The sequence below is a fragment of the Ylistrum balloti genome, unplaced genomic scaffold (genome assembly GCF_031769215.1).
Source record: "Ylistrum balloti isolate Yb309-2 unplaced genomic scaffold, AGI_CSIRO_Ybal_v1 Utg371016, whole genome shotgun sequence".
Classification (NCBI taxonomy): domain Eukaryota; kingdom Metazoa; phylum Mollusca; class Bivalvia; order Pectinida; family Pectinidae; genus Ylistrum; species Ylistrum balloti.
In genome coordinates, this window is record NW_026782565.1 from 470,625 (window position 1) to 490,352 (window position 19,728).

Here is a 19,728-nt window from a genome sequence, read left to right on the forward strand (position 1 = left end):
TCAGTTTCCATTTGATATGTGATTTAAGAAATTTTTATGAAAATCTAGGTATTTTTTCTTTGACCAAGGCTTTCACAGGATCTGTTTCTGAAACCATATACTGTATTGTTGTTTGATTTTGCAGAGCTAATATTTCATGGTTGCCCAGCTTCAGCTAGTTCACAGGTTTTAAAATTCATGCATGGTTATGAAATGGTGTCCATATTTAAAGGTATAACAGAAGTTTTCTGAGATGTTCGTTGGGTTTTTAATTTCATGCTAACTGACTGTGAAAATGGTGAAATAAAATCCCTTCCAAATATTTCTAGCTATACAGATTAAATGGAAGTAAATCTAACATGATTGATTATTCAGGCAAATATTGCAAAAAATGTTCACATCAATTTTTCAGTTCTATATCCATGGTCTCCTAGTACATCATAATGTGTGAATGTGTCATGTCACTTCATTATCTAAACCTGGTGTCACAATAGCTAATGTGACAAATCCTGGTAACTTTTGCAAGTCAAAGTACATTGTGTCCACAACATCACATATACTAATCTTAATCCACGAGGACATTCATGTTGATTTTGATCTTAATTACCAATAGAAACTCTCAATCAAGGCATGATTCTTTTTATTAAGAACTTACCTGGTATTAATTTATGTCAAAGAAAACTCTCAAAATTTTAAACATTCAGCATCTAAAGATCGTGATGAAGTGTTGACATATTGACAGGTAAAATAGGTTTTACCTCCCATAAATAATCTAAAATTGGGATACAAATGAAGAGACCACCAAATATCTACTCACTATAAACCTCTTTAAACCTGTAGTGCTTAATGGCTTGATCAGGAACATTTCTCCAGAATCCGGTAAGAGGTAAAAGTAATCTTCAGGCCCTGATAACACACTATACCGAATTGTGTCCTAAAATTTTAAAAAAGGCATTATATCATTACATATTTACACAAAAAATGGGTAGATAATTTCATCAAATTATTTTATGGCACTTTATTGTTCTGACTAGTAAGAATAGGAATATTTGTTTATTAAGTAAAATCTGTTAATCTTATTTTGCTTTCTGATGAGCTGCAACTAAAACTTTTGAGACCTGTATTAATATTTGCAGGTCTGTCCTAACTTATGTCTAAAATCTTACATATATAGTACTGCTGAACCAGTTTGTCCAAGCTCAAGGTTGAAACTTCCAAGTTTTTTGTAGAATTACTTCTGCGGGAATTAACCTCTAACTTGACTGTAAGATGGGTAGTTTACGGATGCTTAATCCTTTATACTTTTGTCTTTAAATCTATTTTCATATTCTAATATGAAATGTGTAATATAACATTCTTCTAAAGTACAAACTTAACTATGTGATATCTCATGTTAATCATTAAAACTTACTACCTGGTATTACTTACATTGTCTGCATCAGTGGCTAAGACTGAGCCAACCCTGTCACCAATTGGAGTGTTGTCTGTGATGGGAAATGTGTAAAAACCACTTAAGGTGAAGACTGGTTGGTTTGGATTCCTAGTCATATTTACAGTCACAGTACTATTGATGGCCATACTGGGAATCTCGGAGTCGTAAACCTGCACTCGTAGCTGAAAAACGGAAAACCAGTTTTCAAAACGATCATCAAGTCAGAATGAACAATATTTGTGTTTAACTGAAGTACACATGAGACTGCACAAAACACTTTTTCCATAAAATACTGACCTCATAAATGAGTGCATTGTCACCCCTCAGATTAACTCGTGGAGAAATCACGCCCTCGGACGACAACTGGAAAAAGCTTGGACCAGCACCATCACCAATAAGCTTATACTGTAGGGTTCCACCTGTTTCCTATAAATAACAAAAATACAAAAAATGTCATACCAGGTATTATAATACAAACAATTAATTTGAAAAAAGAAAACCGACTGTTCATCACTGATACTTACAACTAAGTCACTGTCTGTGGCAGACACTTGAAAGAGTCGAACATTTACTTCAGATCTCTCTGCTACATTGATTACTGCTGGAATATTTCTGAATCTAGGAGGCTGATTGGCAATGACATTTACTCTCAAAGTTGCATTTTTTGTTTTAGGTGGGGTCCTCTGATCACTGGCCTCGATGGTCATCTGTTAAATGGACAGAATGTAAATCTTTATAAAGATTAGGAAACAAGATAGATCAAAAGCAGAAAGAGTATTCATTTTCAATGTCTTAATTCCTCAACCAGGAACTGTTAGAACACCTATAAAGTAACACCAGGAACTGTTAGAACACCTATAAAGTAATACCAGGACCTGTTAGAACACCTATAAAGTAACACCAGGAACTGTTAGAACACCTATAAAGTAACACCAGGAACTGTTAGAACACCTATAAAGTAATACCAGGACCCGTTAGAACACCTATAAAGTAACACCAGGAACTGTTAGAACACCTATAAAGTAACACCAGGTACCGTTAGAACACCTATAAAGTAATACCAGGACCCGTTAGAACACCTATAAAGTAACACCAGGAACTGTTAGAACATCTATAAAGTAATACCAGGACCCGTTAGAACACCTATAAAGTAACACCAGGAACTGTTAGAACACCTATAAAGTAATACCAGGACCTGTTAGAACACCTATAAAGTAACACCAGGAACTGTTAGAACACCTATAAAGTAACACCAGGTACCGTTAGAACACCTATAAAGTAATACCAGGACCCGTTAGAACACCTATAAAGTAACACCAGGAACTGTTAGAACACCTATAAAGTAATACCAGGACCCGTTAGAATACCTATAAAGTAACACCAGGACCCGTTAGAACACCTATAAAGTAATACCAGGAACTGTTAGAACACCTATAAAGTAATACCAGGACCCGTTAGAACATCTATAAAGTAACACCAGGACCCGTTAGAACACCTATAAAGTAATACCAGGACCCGTTAGAACATCTATAAAGTAACACCAGGACCCGTTAGAACACCTATAAAGTAATACCAGGAACTGTTAGAACACCTATAAAGTAATACCAGGACCCGTTAGAACACCTATAAAGTTATACCAAGACCCGTTAGAACACCTATAAAGTAATACCAGGAACTGTTAGAACACCTATAAAGTAATACCAGGAACTGTTAGAACACCTATAAAGTAATACCAGGACCCGTTAGAACACCTATAAAGTAATACCAGGAACTGTTAGAACACCTATAAAGTAATACCAGGACCCGTTAGAACATCTATAAAGTAACACCAGGACCCGTTATAACACCTATAAAGTAATACCAGGACCCGTTAGAACATCTATAAAGTAACACCAGGACCCGTTAGAACACCTATAAAGTAATACCAGGAACTGTTAGAACACCTATAAAGTAATACCAGGACCTGTTAGAACACCTATAAAGTAATACCAGGAACTGTTAGAACACCTATAAAGTAATACCAGGAACTGTTAGAACACCTATAAAGTAATACCAGGACCCGTTAGAACACCTATAAAGTAACACCAGGACCTGTTAGAACACCTATAAGGTAATACCAGGAACTGTTAGAACACCTATAAAGTAATACCAGGACCCGTTAGAACACCTATAAAGTAACACCAGGACCCGTTAGAACACCTATAAAGTAATACCAGGAACTGTTAGAACACCTATAAAGTAATACCAGGACCCGTTAGAACATCTATAAAGTAACACCAGGACCCGTTAGAACACCTATAAAGTAATACCAGGACCCGTTAGAACATCTATAAAGTAACACCAGGACCCGTTAGAACACCTATAAAGTAATACCAGGAACTGTTAGAACACCTATAAAGTAATACCAGGACCCGTTAGAACACCTATAAAGTTATACCAAGACCCGTTAGAACACCTATAAAGTAATACCAGGAACTGTTAGAACACCTATAAAGTAATACCAGGAACTGTTAGAACACCTATAAAGTAATACCAGGACCCGTTAGAACACCTATAAAGTAATACCAGGAACTGTTAGAACACCTATAAAGTAATACCAGGACCCGTTAGAACATCTATAAAGTAACACCAGGACCCGTTATAACACCTATAAAGTAATACCAGGACCCGTTAGAACATCTATAAAGTAACACCAGGACCCGTTAGAACACCTATAAAGTAATACCAGGAACTGTTAGAACACCTATAAAGTAATACCAGGACCCGTTAGAACACCTATAAAGTTATACCAAGACCCGTTAGAACACCTATAAAGTAATACCAGGAACTGTTAGAACACCTATAAAGTAATACCAGGAAGTGTTAGAACACCTATAAAGTACTACCAGGACCCGTTAGAACACCTATAAAGTAATACCAGGACCCGTTAGAACACCTATAAAGTAATACCAGGAACTGTTAGAACACCTATAAAGTAACACCAGGAACTGTTAGAACATCTATAAAGTAACACCAGGACCCGTTAGAACATCTATAAAGTAAAACCAGGACCCGTTAGAACACCTATAAAGTAATACCAGGAACTGTTAGAACACCTATAAAGAAATACCAGGAACTGTTAGAACATCTATAAAGAAATACCAGGAACTGTTAGAACACCTATAAAGTAATACCAGGACCCGTTAGAACACCTATAAAGTAACACCAGGAACTGTTAGAACATCTATAAAGTAAAACCAGGACCCGTTAGAACACCTATAAAGTAATACCAGGAACTGTTAGAACACCTATAAAGTAACACCAGGAACTGTTAGAACATCTATAAAGTAAAACCAGGACCCGTTAGAACACCTATAAAGTAATACCAGGAACTGTTAGAACACCTATAAAGTAAAACCAGGACCCGTTAGAACACCTATAAAGTTATACCAGGAACTGTTAGAACACCTATAAAGTAACACCAGGACCCGTTAGAACACCTATAAAGTTATACCAGGAACTGTTAGAACACCTATAAAGAAATACCAGGAACTGTTAGAACATCTATAAAGTAATAAAAATAAAGGGAGGACTTGTATGAAAAAAATACATGAATTCATCAACTATCCAGAATAGTCTGATTCATGGACATTAAAGTCACCAACAAAATTCATTAAAAATGAAAAAGAAACAGATCATAACCAATAATTTTTTTTTACTTACAACATAATTAACTGGATCTGGTCTACTGTAAAGGTAGACCACTCCTGTGTCTGGGGTGATGTAAAATTTCTGCGTTGCCTCTGATGGCCCCAGAATTTTGTAGCGCAGAACATCCTGCAACACAGCACAAGCTTAAAGTGAATGTTTACCTATATAATGTAGATTCATCCAGATAGGTTAAAACACTTTGTGTGATGCAAGAGTGAAAATCAAAATAAAACAATCCTTAACACGACTTGCAATTCGGATTGTTGATAGAAAAGTATCAACTTCATATAAGACAATAAAGAAAATACCAAGATATCAATTACTAACATTAAGAGTCAGTAACAGGCTCATTTTAATATCAACTAAAAACACTAAGCTCAAACATTGTATAAATATTACCAAGTAAATAAACAATTTTATCCAATTTTTTACCATTTAAGTCCACTGCATATGCTCACCTACCATTACCAAGCGGAAATTATTAATCAAAATTTAACTAAATAAAAAATTGTAAGCAACCTCATTTACTTCTCCACTCACTTAACTAAATTCTTAGCTCAGAGAAAATAAAGCCTGTAAATACTTCACTGCTAAAAATATGCCACATTTCTTTGCTTAGATAAAGGATCCTATTTCTTCATATACTTACACCATCAGAATCACTTGCCGACACACCAATGACTGACTTTCCAAACTGATGATATTCATTAATGGTTTGATCGTACTGGCCATTAAAGCTGAAAACTGGTTCACCAGGATTGCGAATTACAATAATGTTGAGCACCGCATAGTCTCTGTTGTTTGGATAGTAAGTATCATAAACAGCCACAGTCATCTGTAAAATTAATATAAGGATTTACAATAAATAATGTTTATGCCAGTAGTTATATTCTGTAGGGATTGTTTCATATTTCTAGATTGGTGATTTCATGGCACCATGCAATTCAGAAACAGAGGCGCTTTTGCATTGGACTGGTTGAACCTGCAAGAAAAAAACCCAGGCACAGATTGGGACGGAGGCTGGACTGCGGAATATTTGGCACATGCATCTTGAGGGGTCCAGCCATACTGCCGAAACTGATTTGCAAGAGTAAGGTCGGTGCACTCAAATATTTCTTGGAGCATTGTGCAATAACGTATAAGTGAAATGGATGGAATCTTAATTAAAGTTCATTTATTTCTGCTTGACAGGAAATTCCGAAACTTTTTAACTTTACAGTCATATATCCAGTATAAGTGCATTCGCGTAGAGTGGAATAATTCCAGATCACCTGAACCATTTCAACCAGGTTACGCTAATGCAGCTTAAGGCATTATGGAAAAGAAGAGAAAGGGACCTAACTCTTCAAAAAAAAATCTAAATACCCTACCATATGGAATCTCTTTTGATAATCAACATTTCTGCACTGCATTGATGTACTCACCACAAAGTTTACTTCATCAGTGGTCATCAAGTCTTTGCGTACATAAACACCACCATTAGTGTCCACCCAGAAGTACGCCATGGCTAATCCATCTCCAGTGACAGCATACCTCAGGCTTTCCTGCAAAACACAAAACAAATACTTGTCTTTTGAAACCAACTACATGTGTACCAACATCCAGTAACATCACTAGATGTAATTGAGGTCAAGCAAGCCTTTCATCAAGAACATGAAGGATATTACCTGTCTGACCAAACAGGGAGCTCTGGTTTCCTTCCACAAAATGAAATCCTGTACTCTTTAATATAGGTCAGCAATTCTGATGAATATAATTCATTATCACTTGTAACAGAAGTCAGACCAATACTTTAAAAGAAGACACTTACCTGTAAATTGCCATCTGAAGCAGTGAATCTATAAAATGATTGTGTATCGTTGACAGGTACTGTCTCAAAAATGGTCCTAGTATAGTTCTTGGGGAACAGGAAAGCTGGATCTGAGCTGTCTCTCGTAATGGAAATAACTACAGTTGCAGAGCCAAACTTCTCTGGAGTGCCTTGATCTCTAGCCCGCACATTAAACTGAAAGGATGACACAGATAATGATACAGATGTTGATTTCTAGGTGAAGAAACAATGATGGAGCATTAAATCAGATCTGTCTTTGTTCCTGGAACATAGGTTACTGAACGGTTCCAGTGCATATCTATCTGCTACTTACTTCTCTGATAGTTCAGATCTGTCTTTGTTCCTGGAACATAGGTTACTGAACGGTTCCAGTGCATATCTATCTGCTACTTACTTCTCTGATAGTTCTAGTTATAGCTTAATTGTATGAAACATCTAATGCAGTACTAGTATTCAGAGATCTCCTGAAGAACTGTGGATATCAAGACATTTCTCCAAGTATATTTTACGGTTCATCCTGTAGCTGTAAATTGTCTTTGGGTAGAGTACAAAGTGACTTGTACTTCATTAGAAAAGGTGTATTGATTTCATTCATTTAGCATTGCTGTTGTCCTTAATTTTCATTTGTCAATGTTATCAACATCATTTCATTAAGTAATTTTGCCCATATCATCTGGGTATAGAACCGTTGATATACTCACAGCATACTGTGTAACTGGTGCTGAAGACTTCAAATCTCCGATGACGGAAATAACTCCTGTTTCTCCATTGATGAAGAAGAACTTCATGGCTTCAAATCCAAATGTGTCATTCACAATGTTATACCTCACCACATCCTGAAATCCATATTTATTTCATTTTACATGCTGATTTCATTCATCCCATAACAACTCTGATATCTGTGTATTAACACCCATTACATAACAGCCCTGTTATCTGAGTAATGACACCCATTACATAACAGCCCTGTTATCTGTGTAAAGACACCTATTACATAACAGCCCTGTTATCTGTGTAAAGACACCCATTACATAACAGCCCTGTTATCTGTGTATTAACACCCATTACATAACAGCCCCGTTATCTGTGTATTAACACCCATTACATAACAGCCCTGTTATCTGTGTATTAACACCCATTACATAACAGCCCCGTTTTCTGTGTATTAACACCCATTACATAACAGCCCTGTTATCTGTGTATTAACATCCATTACATAACATTGCCATTTCATTTCACAGAAGTTTTATTAAACATGTTACAATTTTTTTGCTTCATTAGAGGTTTAGTAAATATCATTTATAAAGTGGAAAATTACTATTCAGCAGAAATATATGTGTGCATCACTACCTTATATATAAAAAAAAAATTCTCACCCCATCATCATCTATAGCAGTGACAGGCATTACAATTGCTCCAGGACCATAGGTCTCTGGGATGGTAATAGTGTATTGGGCACTGTTTGTAAACCGCGGTTGTGCTGGGTTACGGATGACACGAATGATTACATTAGTCTCAGCTCTCAAATCAGGGTTCGCCATGTCATATGCTTCCACACGCAGCTGTTAACAAGAATGTTCTATTCAGGCACACAGGAGATTATTTTTCAATGCAATTATTTACAAGGAGAGTGGTAAATACAACTAAATGTAATGCAATTCATCATCAATTACAATAATTTTTTTAAATCTATTTTTTTCTGAAAATTATACGGAAAGTAGAAACATGTTTTATGACAAAAAATTATTTTACTTTGATGTCAGAACACATTTTACTTGCTAATAATTTCAGCTGTCACAAAAAGTTACAGAACAATTGTACCATCTTATTCTAAACGGGTAATAAACAAAATACCCTTACAGTGTATACAAGTGTTTTGTAAACATCCGTGGAAAGATCTTGAGAAACAAAGATTTGCCCAGTAGTATCATCTATGCGGAAGTGATCAGGAGCAGGGAATATTCCGACAATCTCATATACAATCCTGGATGGTGCCTGACAAGAAAACAACAAAAATTACATTTGATATCAACCAATTATTCAACAATCTAAAACAAGAGGCCCATAGGACTTAACGGTCACCAGAGGTCTCCAGGTCTTTGGAAATCAGTTGTCCGAGTATTGGGGCAGACAGAACAGAACTGATATATACATACTAACAAAGTTTTTATTGTTTCTAAGTTTGAAGAATTAATTTTCAATTTACGAGACTGGTAACACTGTCTGTTAATGTAGTTTAACATATGTGACCCCTATGACCTTGAATACAGGTCAAGGTCATTCATTTGACCATGCATGATAACCCTTCATCATAGCATTCTACTTGCCTAATAGCATGACCCTTGGCCTTTTGGTAATTGAGAAGTCGGAAATGTAAATTGTTTACAACAGATGATGCTAAACAAAAAATTATAGCAATAGGTCACTTGAGACTTCATGTAATGTGAATATACATAAAGTCACTTTTAAATGAAACACAAATTAAACAACTTTTTCGCATGTATTATTAAAATGACAAAATTATCTGCAATTTCAATTTAGATCTAAACAACAGTTACCTTCCAAAAGAAAAGCCTAGTATGGAAGAAGAAAACGTTCCTACATAGGTTCATATTTCAAAAATGAAAATTTCTGTCGAAGATTGAATGCTCACCACTAAATCATCATCTCTTGCGACAACACTATCAACCTCTGTCACAAGATCCTGAGTGAAGAATATGGTGGCTTCATAGGGCTCGCCGATGAAATAGGGTGCCTTATCTGCTGGGTTTCGTATGATTTCAACAATCATTTGGACAGTGTTGGTTTGACCTCTCTGATCAGATGCCTCAATAATCATCTGTAACATAAAATCTTGTATAGATGTACAATGAACTTGATGTACCACCTACTTTGGGCAATACTTTTTCAAAAAAAAGTCTTATCCACAAAAAAAAATAAAAAATCTATACGAGCTTGGAAAATAAGTAATCTCAATCAGTCATTAGAAAAAGAAAAATAACTACTTGGGTAGACTAACTTTTCTAATAATTTGACACTATTTTCCGCACATTTTCATTTCTGTTTTTTAAGGAGATATTTACTTGATTCTTTACAGAAATTTTTGATTTATATTATGTATTGCTCCCATTTTTCTCTTTATGATAACACATTAAGTTCTGGGTTTAATTCCATTTTACTGTCTTTAGTATTTGAATTAAAGGTAAAACCTCTTACTTCTAAATTTCCTGCTTTAAAATGACATGTTAAACCTTTTTTGTTAAACACAATTTTTATTTAATTATTCATTGTCTGGTTACTTCAATATCAAACTTAGGTAATCAAATTATCTTTACTGCATAATAAAATTAAATAATCATTTCGCGAGAATCATTGTTTTTTAAATCATATGATCAATATGGTCCGATTTTATCCAAAATCATATCCAATGTACATAAACAACGACTTACAACTGTCCTGTTAAAATTTGCTTCTGTCAGCAGCTTTTTGGTCGTAAGTAGTCCAGTGGAAGGGTCAAGGAGGAAGAACTGGTCACCATTGTTGTCGGCAGAAATAATTTTGTAGGTTACAACATCCTGAAAAACAGAAACCCCTGTGTAATAACTAGTACCAAAATAACACAAACCCCTGTGCAATAACTAGTACCAAAATAACACAAACCCCTGTGTAATAACTAGTACCAAAATAACACAAACCCCTGTGTAATAACTAGTACCAAAATAACACAAACCCCTGTGTAATAACTAGTACCAAAATAACACAAATCCCTGTGTAATAACTAGTACCAAAATAACACAAATCCCTGTGTAATAACTAGTACCAAAATAACACAAACCCCTGTGTAATAACTAGTACCAAAATAACACAAACCCCTGTGCAATAACTAGTACCAAAATAACACAAATCCCTGTGTAATAACTAGTACCAAAATAACACAAACCCCTGTGTAATAACTAGTACCAAAATAACACAAACCCCTGTGTAATAACTAGTACCAAAATAACACAAACCCCTGTGTAATAACTAGTACCAAAATAACACAAATCCCTGTGTAATAACTAGTACCAAAATAACACAAATCCCTGTGTAATAACTAGTACCAAAATAACACAAACCCCTGTGTAATAAAATGATACAACCCTCTGTGTTATGGCTCATTATAAAAAAAACATATTTAGCACTTATGATAAAATCATTACAACAGCTATTTAAATAGATATGTGAAATGTGAGATCACAAACCAATGGATCGTTGTCAGTAGCTCCAATGGACATGACACTTGTGCTGATGCTGACCAACTCATTCAGTTGTTTGTAGTAATTAGTGTTGTTAAACTGTGGAGCATTGGGATTTCTTGACACGGACACTCTCAAAAATGTAGTTCCAGTATTTGATGGATACTGGGAGTCGTACACTTTTAACTCCAACTGTAAACATATGTCGATGTTATAATTTTTTCATGGTTTATTTCTCATGGCACACTGTTACTAAACAGCTGAAAGTCAGTACCCAGAAATTTGAAGACTTGACAGTATATTTGAAATGAAAATACAGCAAGGTATTCTTATCAAAAGTAAAAAGAAATTTCATAGTCAAAGCTTTATCCATCGAAATCTTGATTCAAAATATCGTTTACTTACCATGTATAATGCAAGGTTACGGGGATCCTCACGCAAGTCACGGATTAGAGTTACCTCCCCTGAACTACTATTCATTGCGAAAAAGTCTTGTGCAGGATAAACTCCTGTGATTTCTCGAACAAGGGTGCCCTGGAAACACATATCAAGTTGATAATATAAACAAAGATAAGGTTTAGTGAGAAACTTGAGAGATACTCCAAGGTATCTAACAATATACACACAAATATCAGGACAGACCCTCATAGCATTTCAATACCAGTAGTGAACTACTTATATTTGGCTGCCTATTATATATAACAGCAAGATTTCTAATTCCAATCTCAGGTTTGCCTTTAAGAAATGTGAACTGCTAGAGGCTTACAGTGAGATCGGAGTCTTGAGCTGTAGTCAAGTAGACGCTTGTGTTTACTGCTCTACTCTCCAGAAGAAAAGCTTCGTAGGGTGTTCGTAAGTATACAGGTTGGTCATCCAGGTCAATATTGATGATCACATTGGCGAAGTCTGTTTTTTCATTTACTCGACGCTGATCACGTGCATACACCGTGAACTAAAACAAATAAGTACCTGGTAACCACAACTGATACACATCACCTGTAAGAACTATTACCAACTAAAAAGTCATAACAGTCTCTCAATACGACAGGCTGATACTATACTGGGTATTTTTCTCAGAAGAATTGTATAGTACAGTAATATGATACTAGTAATATATAAAGGCTAGAGGCCAGAATTATACTGAGTATTACATATTGAGATAAAAAGTCTATAGGTCTGTACATCAAGGTTAGAAGCCAAAATTATACTCAGTATTACAAATTAATATGTAAATGTTTAATGTCAAAGGACTGTTCTGAGTATTAGATGCAGGTGATAGAAATGTACAGTGTAATACCTAAGGAAGGTTAGAACTATACTGGATTCTTACATTGTATTGAATAAATGGTGTGTCACTTAAGAGTTTGTTGAGGAAGATTTCTCCTGTATCCCGGTCAATCCTGAAGTACTCCAGACCTACAGGAGTTCCTGTCATTCTATAGACTGGCACATCCTGTAGAATAACAAAAAACAGATTACTTATCTGACACTGATCAATCCTTTTACATGGCTTTTCAATTCAGTCTTATTCGTCATGCTGTATTTCCAAATTTCTCAAATTTGATCTCCTTTTTTATTTGTTTTATTGTTAAGTTTGTTTTTGTACAATGCATAATGCAGATTACAAATCAGTTGAAATAAAAATGAAAATCCTTATTTGCCAAATTTTATTTCCATATTTGTCAGCATAAATTTGTCTTGTTATTCTATTACTAGTATATTGAAGATAACGGGAGAAAAAGGACCATTCCCTAAAAAGACTCACATTAGGCAGTTGTGAATCTCCTCCACAGGTAGAGATTTCTCTGTCCTACTCTCAACTCAGGGATAAATGCTATTAACCTATGGCCTTGAAATCGTGTACAACTTTCAATACATCGAACAAATCAGAGATACCAGGGATATTACGATTGCTTTGCTACATCATCACAGGCCCGTATTGTGAATCAATGTTATCAATGCTGTAGTAATACATCTCTCAGGAAAATATGTTCCAACTTACCCCATTGCGGTCAACTGCAGTAGTATTCACAACCATCACACCAAAGTCTGATTTCTGGTCAACGACTACAATGTAGTCACGTAATAGGAAAGTTGGTTTGAAAGCATTGCGTACAACAGTGACCATCACATCAGCTGTTGAACGATACTGAGGCTCTCCAGTGTCGTAGGTTATGACCCTGAACTGAAAAACAGCAAAAGCTATTCAATCTTCTTGCAATTTGTTATTATAATATAAACAAAAACAAGAGGCCCAATGGTCCTGTATTTCTCATCTGGCTAATTTAGCTATTCAACAATTTGGCAAAGAATTTCAAATACAACAAATAATTTCTGAAATAATTTCCCAGTTGGATCCTGGCTTTGTGGTCAAGCAGGAGTCTAATTCACTATTAAAACTTGGACAATATCTTTGTAATGAAGAAGGATTTTTAAGAATTTACATTTCCCAATTTGGGCCGCTACCCTCCAATCTAAGTGAGGCCAGGATGTACAGAACTGACTCCCCTTCACCCAAGGATACTTAAGACCAAATTTGAGTAATATTCATTCATTCCTCCAGGAGGAGTGGAATTTTAAAGACTTTGCTTTATTTTCCCTTTTGGGCCACATGCTTCACTCCCAAGTGAATTTTAAAGAACTTGCAAAATTTCTTTTTTGGGCCCCACAAAATTGATTTCCTTTTACCCAAGAGTGCTTCAGACCAAAATCATTGATACACTGCAATTGCCTTAGTATGACCAATGTATACACCAAGTGTCATACTCCTTGCTTACCTGTGGGTGAAGTGATGGGCACACAAAAGAACAGATGGAAAAACAGATGAACATGGTGGCGACTACATGCTCCCCCGTAAATTTTCGAGAGCATAAAAGTATACCTTGTTACTTTACAATTTAAACACACATGCAATTTATGATCAAAATTTAATTGAAACACTTACTCTGTAAGTGATGTCGAGCTCATTGAAAACTGACTTGGCTAGAGTGATCTCCCCTGATGTTGAATTTAAGGAGAAGAATGCACTTCCTGGAACTTCCACTTCATAAACAACTTGTCCCTGCAGTAAATATACATTTTGAGTCTTTGCATTAATTTTCAGATTTAGAAATTAATTGTTGCATACATTCCCATCATCTTCTAATTTATTTCATGGGTTTTACATCTTTGAATTTACTAAAAAATAAATGAACAATAATAAGATCAAAACTTCTATGGACACAGATGTATCACAGCTCCATTTGTGTTGCAGAAATTAAAAATTTGTACTATTAACATAAGGATATAGTCATCATACACACCAGGATATTGCTGTCTATCGCAGATACCATTAAAACACTGCTGTCCACCGCTTTGTCCTCTGGAATTGTCGCCTTGTAAGTAGAGTTCCTAAAGCGAGGTGGCACACCTAGTCTGTTTATGTCAATGGTTACTGTTGTGTTGGCACACCTTACAGGAGTTCCTGTGTCACAGGCTCGCACAACAAGCTGTAAAAACATTGTACAATTTTTCTTTATTAAGATGTATTTTGGTTAATGCTTAATTATATGACAATATCATTTTAAGTTAACTTCATAAAGCTGGTTTCTGTATGGACTTAAATATTTCGAAAAGTGACAGATAACATTACTTCCTACAACATATTTATAATGAATCACATGACATACTTACAACAATGCTTGTAATATCAGTGGTAAGACATTACATGACATACTTACAACAGTGCTTGTAATATCAGTGGTAAGACATCACATGACATACTTACAACAATGCTTGTAATATCAGTGGTAAGACATCACATGACATACTTACAACAAATCTTGAGATATCTGTGCTAAGAACACTTTTTCTGAGGTACATGCGCCCAGTCTCTGTGTCAATATAAAAGTAGTCAGCAGCACCCTGGTCCAAAGTTCTCTGTATCTTTTCATCAACTATTTCATAGGATATTGTGTCCTGTAATAAAACACTGGCTTAGCAAAGATTTTCAAAACCTGGCAATCCTTCACAATACAAATATTTTGTCACTTAATGTAGTTCTATTTTTTACCAAAAGAAAGTATAGATTGCAAATTTTATGAAATTGTACAATATATTTAGGGAAAAATCAGTGACAATACATATAAAACACGAAAAACCTGCTGATATTTTTATGCAAAAAATTTAATTCAATAAAAGCTCATGACTGTAAACAAATCTAAATCTTCAATACCAGTACAAACTTTTCTTTTACTAAAATTATTAAAAAGAAAAAAATTTACAATAGAAACTTGTTTGAAATTACTATACTTGAATCTTGAATAGAATTTTGTTCATAATTTTCACTCTTTTCTTATCAAAATACTTGCATGATTGTCATTGTCTGTGGCGACAACATCGATGACTGATGAAAAGGGATCATGGTCTTCCCTAATGCTTGCCCCATACGCTGGTAGTGTCCAGATGGGTGGATTAGTGTTACGGGTAATGGTGATTTCCACTGTAGCAGTATCCTGTTTGTCTGGCCGTGCGCTGTCATAAGCCACAACCAAATACTGTAACAAAACAACACTTCAAGTTATCAGACAGTAACACTAGGTAACAATCTTAAGTCATAATTTGGTAACAGTAATGAAAACAGTGGGAAAACTGCCAGGAAACAACAAGTACAGTCAAACTTTGTTAATCTCACATACCCTGTTTAATTTGAAGTATGTAAGTATTGGCAAAATTCTCTCTTGCCTTAATTGAAATATTGATAATTTGTGGTATCCTTTGTTTATTTTGTCTAATATCTCAGAATATTTTACCTCCACAAAGCTACATACAACTTATTAATGAATTGCTGAAATTATGAATCTTTAGTCTAGTCTTTCGGTAACTAGAAATAGGCATGCTTGTTGATAAATCAATAACCAAAATAGCATCAGTTTTGTTTGCTTCTGAAGGGTGGTTATTATACAAAATTTTATAACAAAATTGAAACTTGTTTAACCTGAATACTTGAATAACTCAGGAAGTTAATGGAGTTCGACTGCAGTTATTAACCATCATCAATTACATTCATTTACAAAGCGTGGAAGAATACCATAAAGTTTGGAGCATTAAAAAATTTTTGAAAAAGTAGTGCCATGATTAATTCAGAGTATTCATAATTATTTCTATAATACCTACATACAGAAAGTGGAATTGACACAATCAAATTTCAGAATACTATCTTTGGCACGATGAATGTGAATCATCATTGTATTCAATATTTAAAGAAACAATATAAATAAAATTTACTTAAATTTCAAAGAGGGAAGGTCAAAATAGCACTCGAATGAAAAACAAAATCAAAACTGATTTGGGATTTTATCAAACCTAAAATCCACAAAAAATGTATGTACACTGAAAGGGAAGAGTGAGGTATGTATAGTTTAATATAGGGTCACCAATCATTATATGCAAATTCGAGAAAATGCTTTAGAATATTTCCATGAGTGAATTCAGGATCTCACAACCACTGAAATCTCTGATCTATTGGAGAAGTATCCTTATGTTTAAAATATGAAAGGAAGCACAGGTTCCCAGTTCAAGTATGAGCTCTAACATAAGATAGCTACCATGAACTGGTTGTACAGGACAGCATCTGGAGTGAGGAGACTTTTCTGTAGCGTGATCTGCCCGTTGTCTTCATTCACAGAGAAGAAACTAGGTGCTGGGTAGTTACCAATAGCCTCATATTTAATTGTTCCCTAAAATAAAACAAAACATAATTAATAACCAGAAAATATATAGAATTCATGATATTCCTCTGCTCCTGATCAAACCAGAATCCAATCAGAAGTAAAACTTGATGGTATGATACTATAACGCAGCTATGAACCAGTGAGAATCTGTTAAGAGGTGATCAAGATATGACATGGAATATGATGTCACTTAAATGTTGTGTGCACTCAAGCAGTACAAAACAAAGCCTGTAAAACTGGCTATAGGTGCATAATTTATTAGAAGGAAACCTTACAATTCGATCGTTGTCAGTAGCGCGGACTGTTCGCACTGGGTCCAGAACTTGTGTTGTTTCAGGAATTGTCACTGTATATCTCTTGTCAGCTGGATCGAAGTTAGGAGAAAATAAGTCTCTCAAAACAGTGATGGACACGCCAACTGCTGTTGTACGCTGAGGTGAACGATCATCTGTGGCTTGTACATTCATCTAAAACAAAGATAAAAGAGCAAGCCTTGACACAATGTACACTGTATTCTTAATTTCATTGGGGTATAAAACATTAAGTTTCCAAATATATGAATCAGCATAGGAATTTTACAAAGTTAGCAATCAAACTGCAGACAAAACAACTTACCTGGAAAGAAAGTCTGCGAATAGGGTCATCCATCAAAGAAGATCTTATTGTCAGCACACCCGTGGATGGAGCCAGGTAAAAAAAGGTGTCAGCTTGTGAAGGCAACGCTGCATAGGTCATTGTGTCCTGTTAATACAGAGGGCATATCAAAGTATTTCTGGTATAATGATGACATTAGAGAGTAAATAAAAATATTTCCAGCATAATAATGTCAATTGTCATGATAAAACAGGGTAAATCAAAATATTTATATTGTTACATTCTGATAAAACAGAAGAAAACCTTTTTAATTAAAACATTTCTTGTATAATGTATGTTAAAGCAACATAAACATTGGTACAATAAACACACGATTTTATCCTATTGATTGTTTTGAGAAGGCTTTATATAAAAAACTACTCCTGACATTTTTTATGTTCTACATAGAGAGGATAACTCACATTATCCTGATCTGCAGCCAAGACTTGTAAGATGGACACTCCTATAGCAATGCTTTCATTGATTGTTACAGCATAGGATTGCTCATTAAATACAGGGGAAAAAAGATTGCGCACAATGCCAATTGTGACAGTGGCTGTAGCACGGTCAGTAGGGTACTGGGAATCATAGGCTTCCACCACTAGCTGTGAACAGATCAACATGACAATTATTAAGTTAATAAAAATAATAAAATCAATCATTTCCTAACCTCCATCGTACTGAATGAAACAAAAACCAAAATATTGTCCATATAATTGTTCAAATTATTTTTATCTGAAATTTTAGAATAACTTACAAGATAAACTGTATTGGTTTCATATTTCAGGTTGTTTTTGATAGTCACATTCCCTGTTCGGCTATCTACGTTGAAATAGAAAGGTGCTGAGTTTTCTCCAACCACTTCATACACCATGTATCCCTTCAAAGACAAAGTTACAGTGAATTAAATACAAAACAACCAGACGTGTTTCCCTACAGAGACAGTGATTTTTGGACTTAAATATTTGAGTCCTAGAACCATGGTTGTCTTGTTGAGATTTCAATATAAGCCTTTGTAACAGGACTCGTCAGCTTTTTCAAAATGGTGGTCTGGACTCACCGAAACAAAATCCTACAAAAATGACTGTAATACAGTGGGATAATTACAATTCTGACTGGGCTATTATCAAGTATGAAGCTAAATAATAAATATATCAACACAAGTCATTTGTAATTGTTCAACTAAGACATAGAAATACTTTTTACTACATCAGTACTACACCCTGGTGTTAACTGAAAAAATCATCCTTGTTGTAACCAAATAAACTTCACACATCTTCAAAATATTTTAATCAACCACTAATGTTACTAAGTTTATTAAGTGGAGTATCAATCAACCAGTCAGAAGTCTTAAGACTTACCTGCATATCAGAGTCTCGAGCGGTCACCGTAATTATTGATGTTGAAATAGCACTATTCTCATTTATACCCGGCTGGTTGTAGGGAGTGTTTTGGAATACAGGAGAGTTTCGGTTACGTTGTACATTAATTTCAACCAATGCCTGACCAGATTTCTCAAATGGATATCGCTGGTCACGGACTCTAACATTCATCTGAAAAAAAAGTTTTTTCAAAACCATTACACTGGAATGACAGAAGAGGGAAATAATCTCTTATTCTTGTCGTCTGAATGGATGTCAATATAATTAAAATGGCCTTATTTGCTGCATATTGCAGAAATTTGTATCACTTAACCAAAAAAGGTGCTTTAGCATTCTTTAAACTTGACATGGCGATAGTACTAGACATGACCTCAGGTGGATGTAGTATCTAGGAACACATATTGACATATTTAGGGCTAAACGATAGTACTAGACATGACCTCAGGTGGATGTTGTATCTGGGAACACATATTGACATATTTAGGGCTAAAACGATAGTACTAGACATGACCACAGGTGGATGTTGTATCTGGGAACACATATTGACATATTTAGGGCTAAACGATAGTACTAGATATGACCTCAGGTGGATGTCATATCTGGGAACACATATTGACATATTTAGGGCTAAACAATAGTACTAGACATGACCTCAGGTGGATGTCATATCTGGGAACACATATTGACATATTTAGGGCTAAACGATAGTACTAGACATGACCACAGGTGGATGTCATATCTGGGAACAAATTTTGACATATTTAAGGCTAAACATATTCTTTTTCTCAAATTTCTGTATCACTCGCTAAAAGGAAATTATTCGATCCAAGTTCCA

At 35.1% G+C, this 19,728-nt stretch overlaps 1 protein-coding gene across 1 annotated transcript in view; it reads right to left on the reverse strand.

Moving 5' to 3' along the window:
• Positions 1-19,728, reverse strand: part of LOC132560117 (protocadherin Fat 4-like) — a gene marked incomplete at its 5' end in the record, with an annotated part of 96,468 nt that overhangs the window by 28,485 nt on the left and 48,255 nt on the right. The window contains 28 exons of the mRNA XM_060224762.1: positions 797-913; positions 1,408-1,593; positions 1,709-1,837; positions 1,936-2,118; positions 5,114-5,227; positions 5,751-5,936; positions 6,526-6,645; positions 6,912-7,106; positions 7,634-7,768; positions 8,309-8,494; positions 8,793-8,927; positions 9,586-9,771; positions 10,382-10,507; positions 11,174-11,359; positions 11,573-11,701; positions 11,934-12,119; positions 12,498-12,620; positions 13,170-13,352; positions 14,112-14,228; positions 14,470-14,655; positions 14,981-15,124; positions 15,517-15,702; positions 16,753-16,884; positions 17,154-17,345; positions 17,494-17,619; positions 17,934-18,116; positions 18,269-18,391; positions 18,873-19,064. Of these exons, the coding sequence (XP_060080745.1) occupies positions 797-913; positions 1,408-1,593; positions 1,709-1,837; positions 1,936-2,118; positions 5,114-5,227; positions 5,751-5,936; positions 6,526-6,645; positions 6,912-7,106; positions 7,634-7,768; positions 8,309-8,494; positions 8,793-8,927; positions 9,586-9,771; positions 10,382-10,507; positions 11,174-11,359; positions 11,573-11,701; positions 11,934-12,119; positions 12,498-12,620; positions 13,170-13,352; positions 14,112-14,228; positions 14,470-14,655; positions 14,981-15,124; positions 15,517-15,702; positions 16,753-16,884; positions 17,154-17,345; positions 17,494-17,619; positions 17,934-18,116; positions 18,269-18,391; positions 18,873-19,064 (4,386 nt within the window). The remainder of the gene's footprint in view (positions 1-796; positions 914-1,407; positions 1,594-1,708; positions 1,838-1,935; positions 2,119-5,113; positions 5,228-5,750; positions 5,937-6,525; positions 6,646-6,911; positions 7,107-7,633; positions 7,769-8,308; positions 8,495-8,792; positions 8,928-9,585; positions 9,772-10,381; positions 10,508-11,173; positions 11,360-11,572; positions 11,702-11,933; positions 12,120-12,497; positions 12,621-13,169; positions 13,353-14,111; positions 14,229-14,469; positions 14,656-14,980; positions 15,125-15,516; positions 15,703-16,752; positions 16,885-17,153; positions 17,346-17,493; positions 17,620-17,933; positions 18,117-18,268; positions 18,392-18,872; positions 19,065-19,728) is intronic.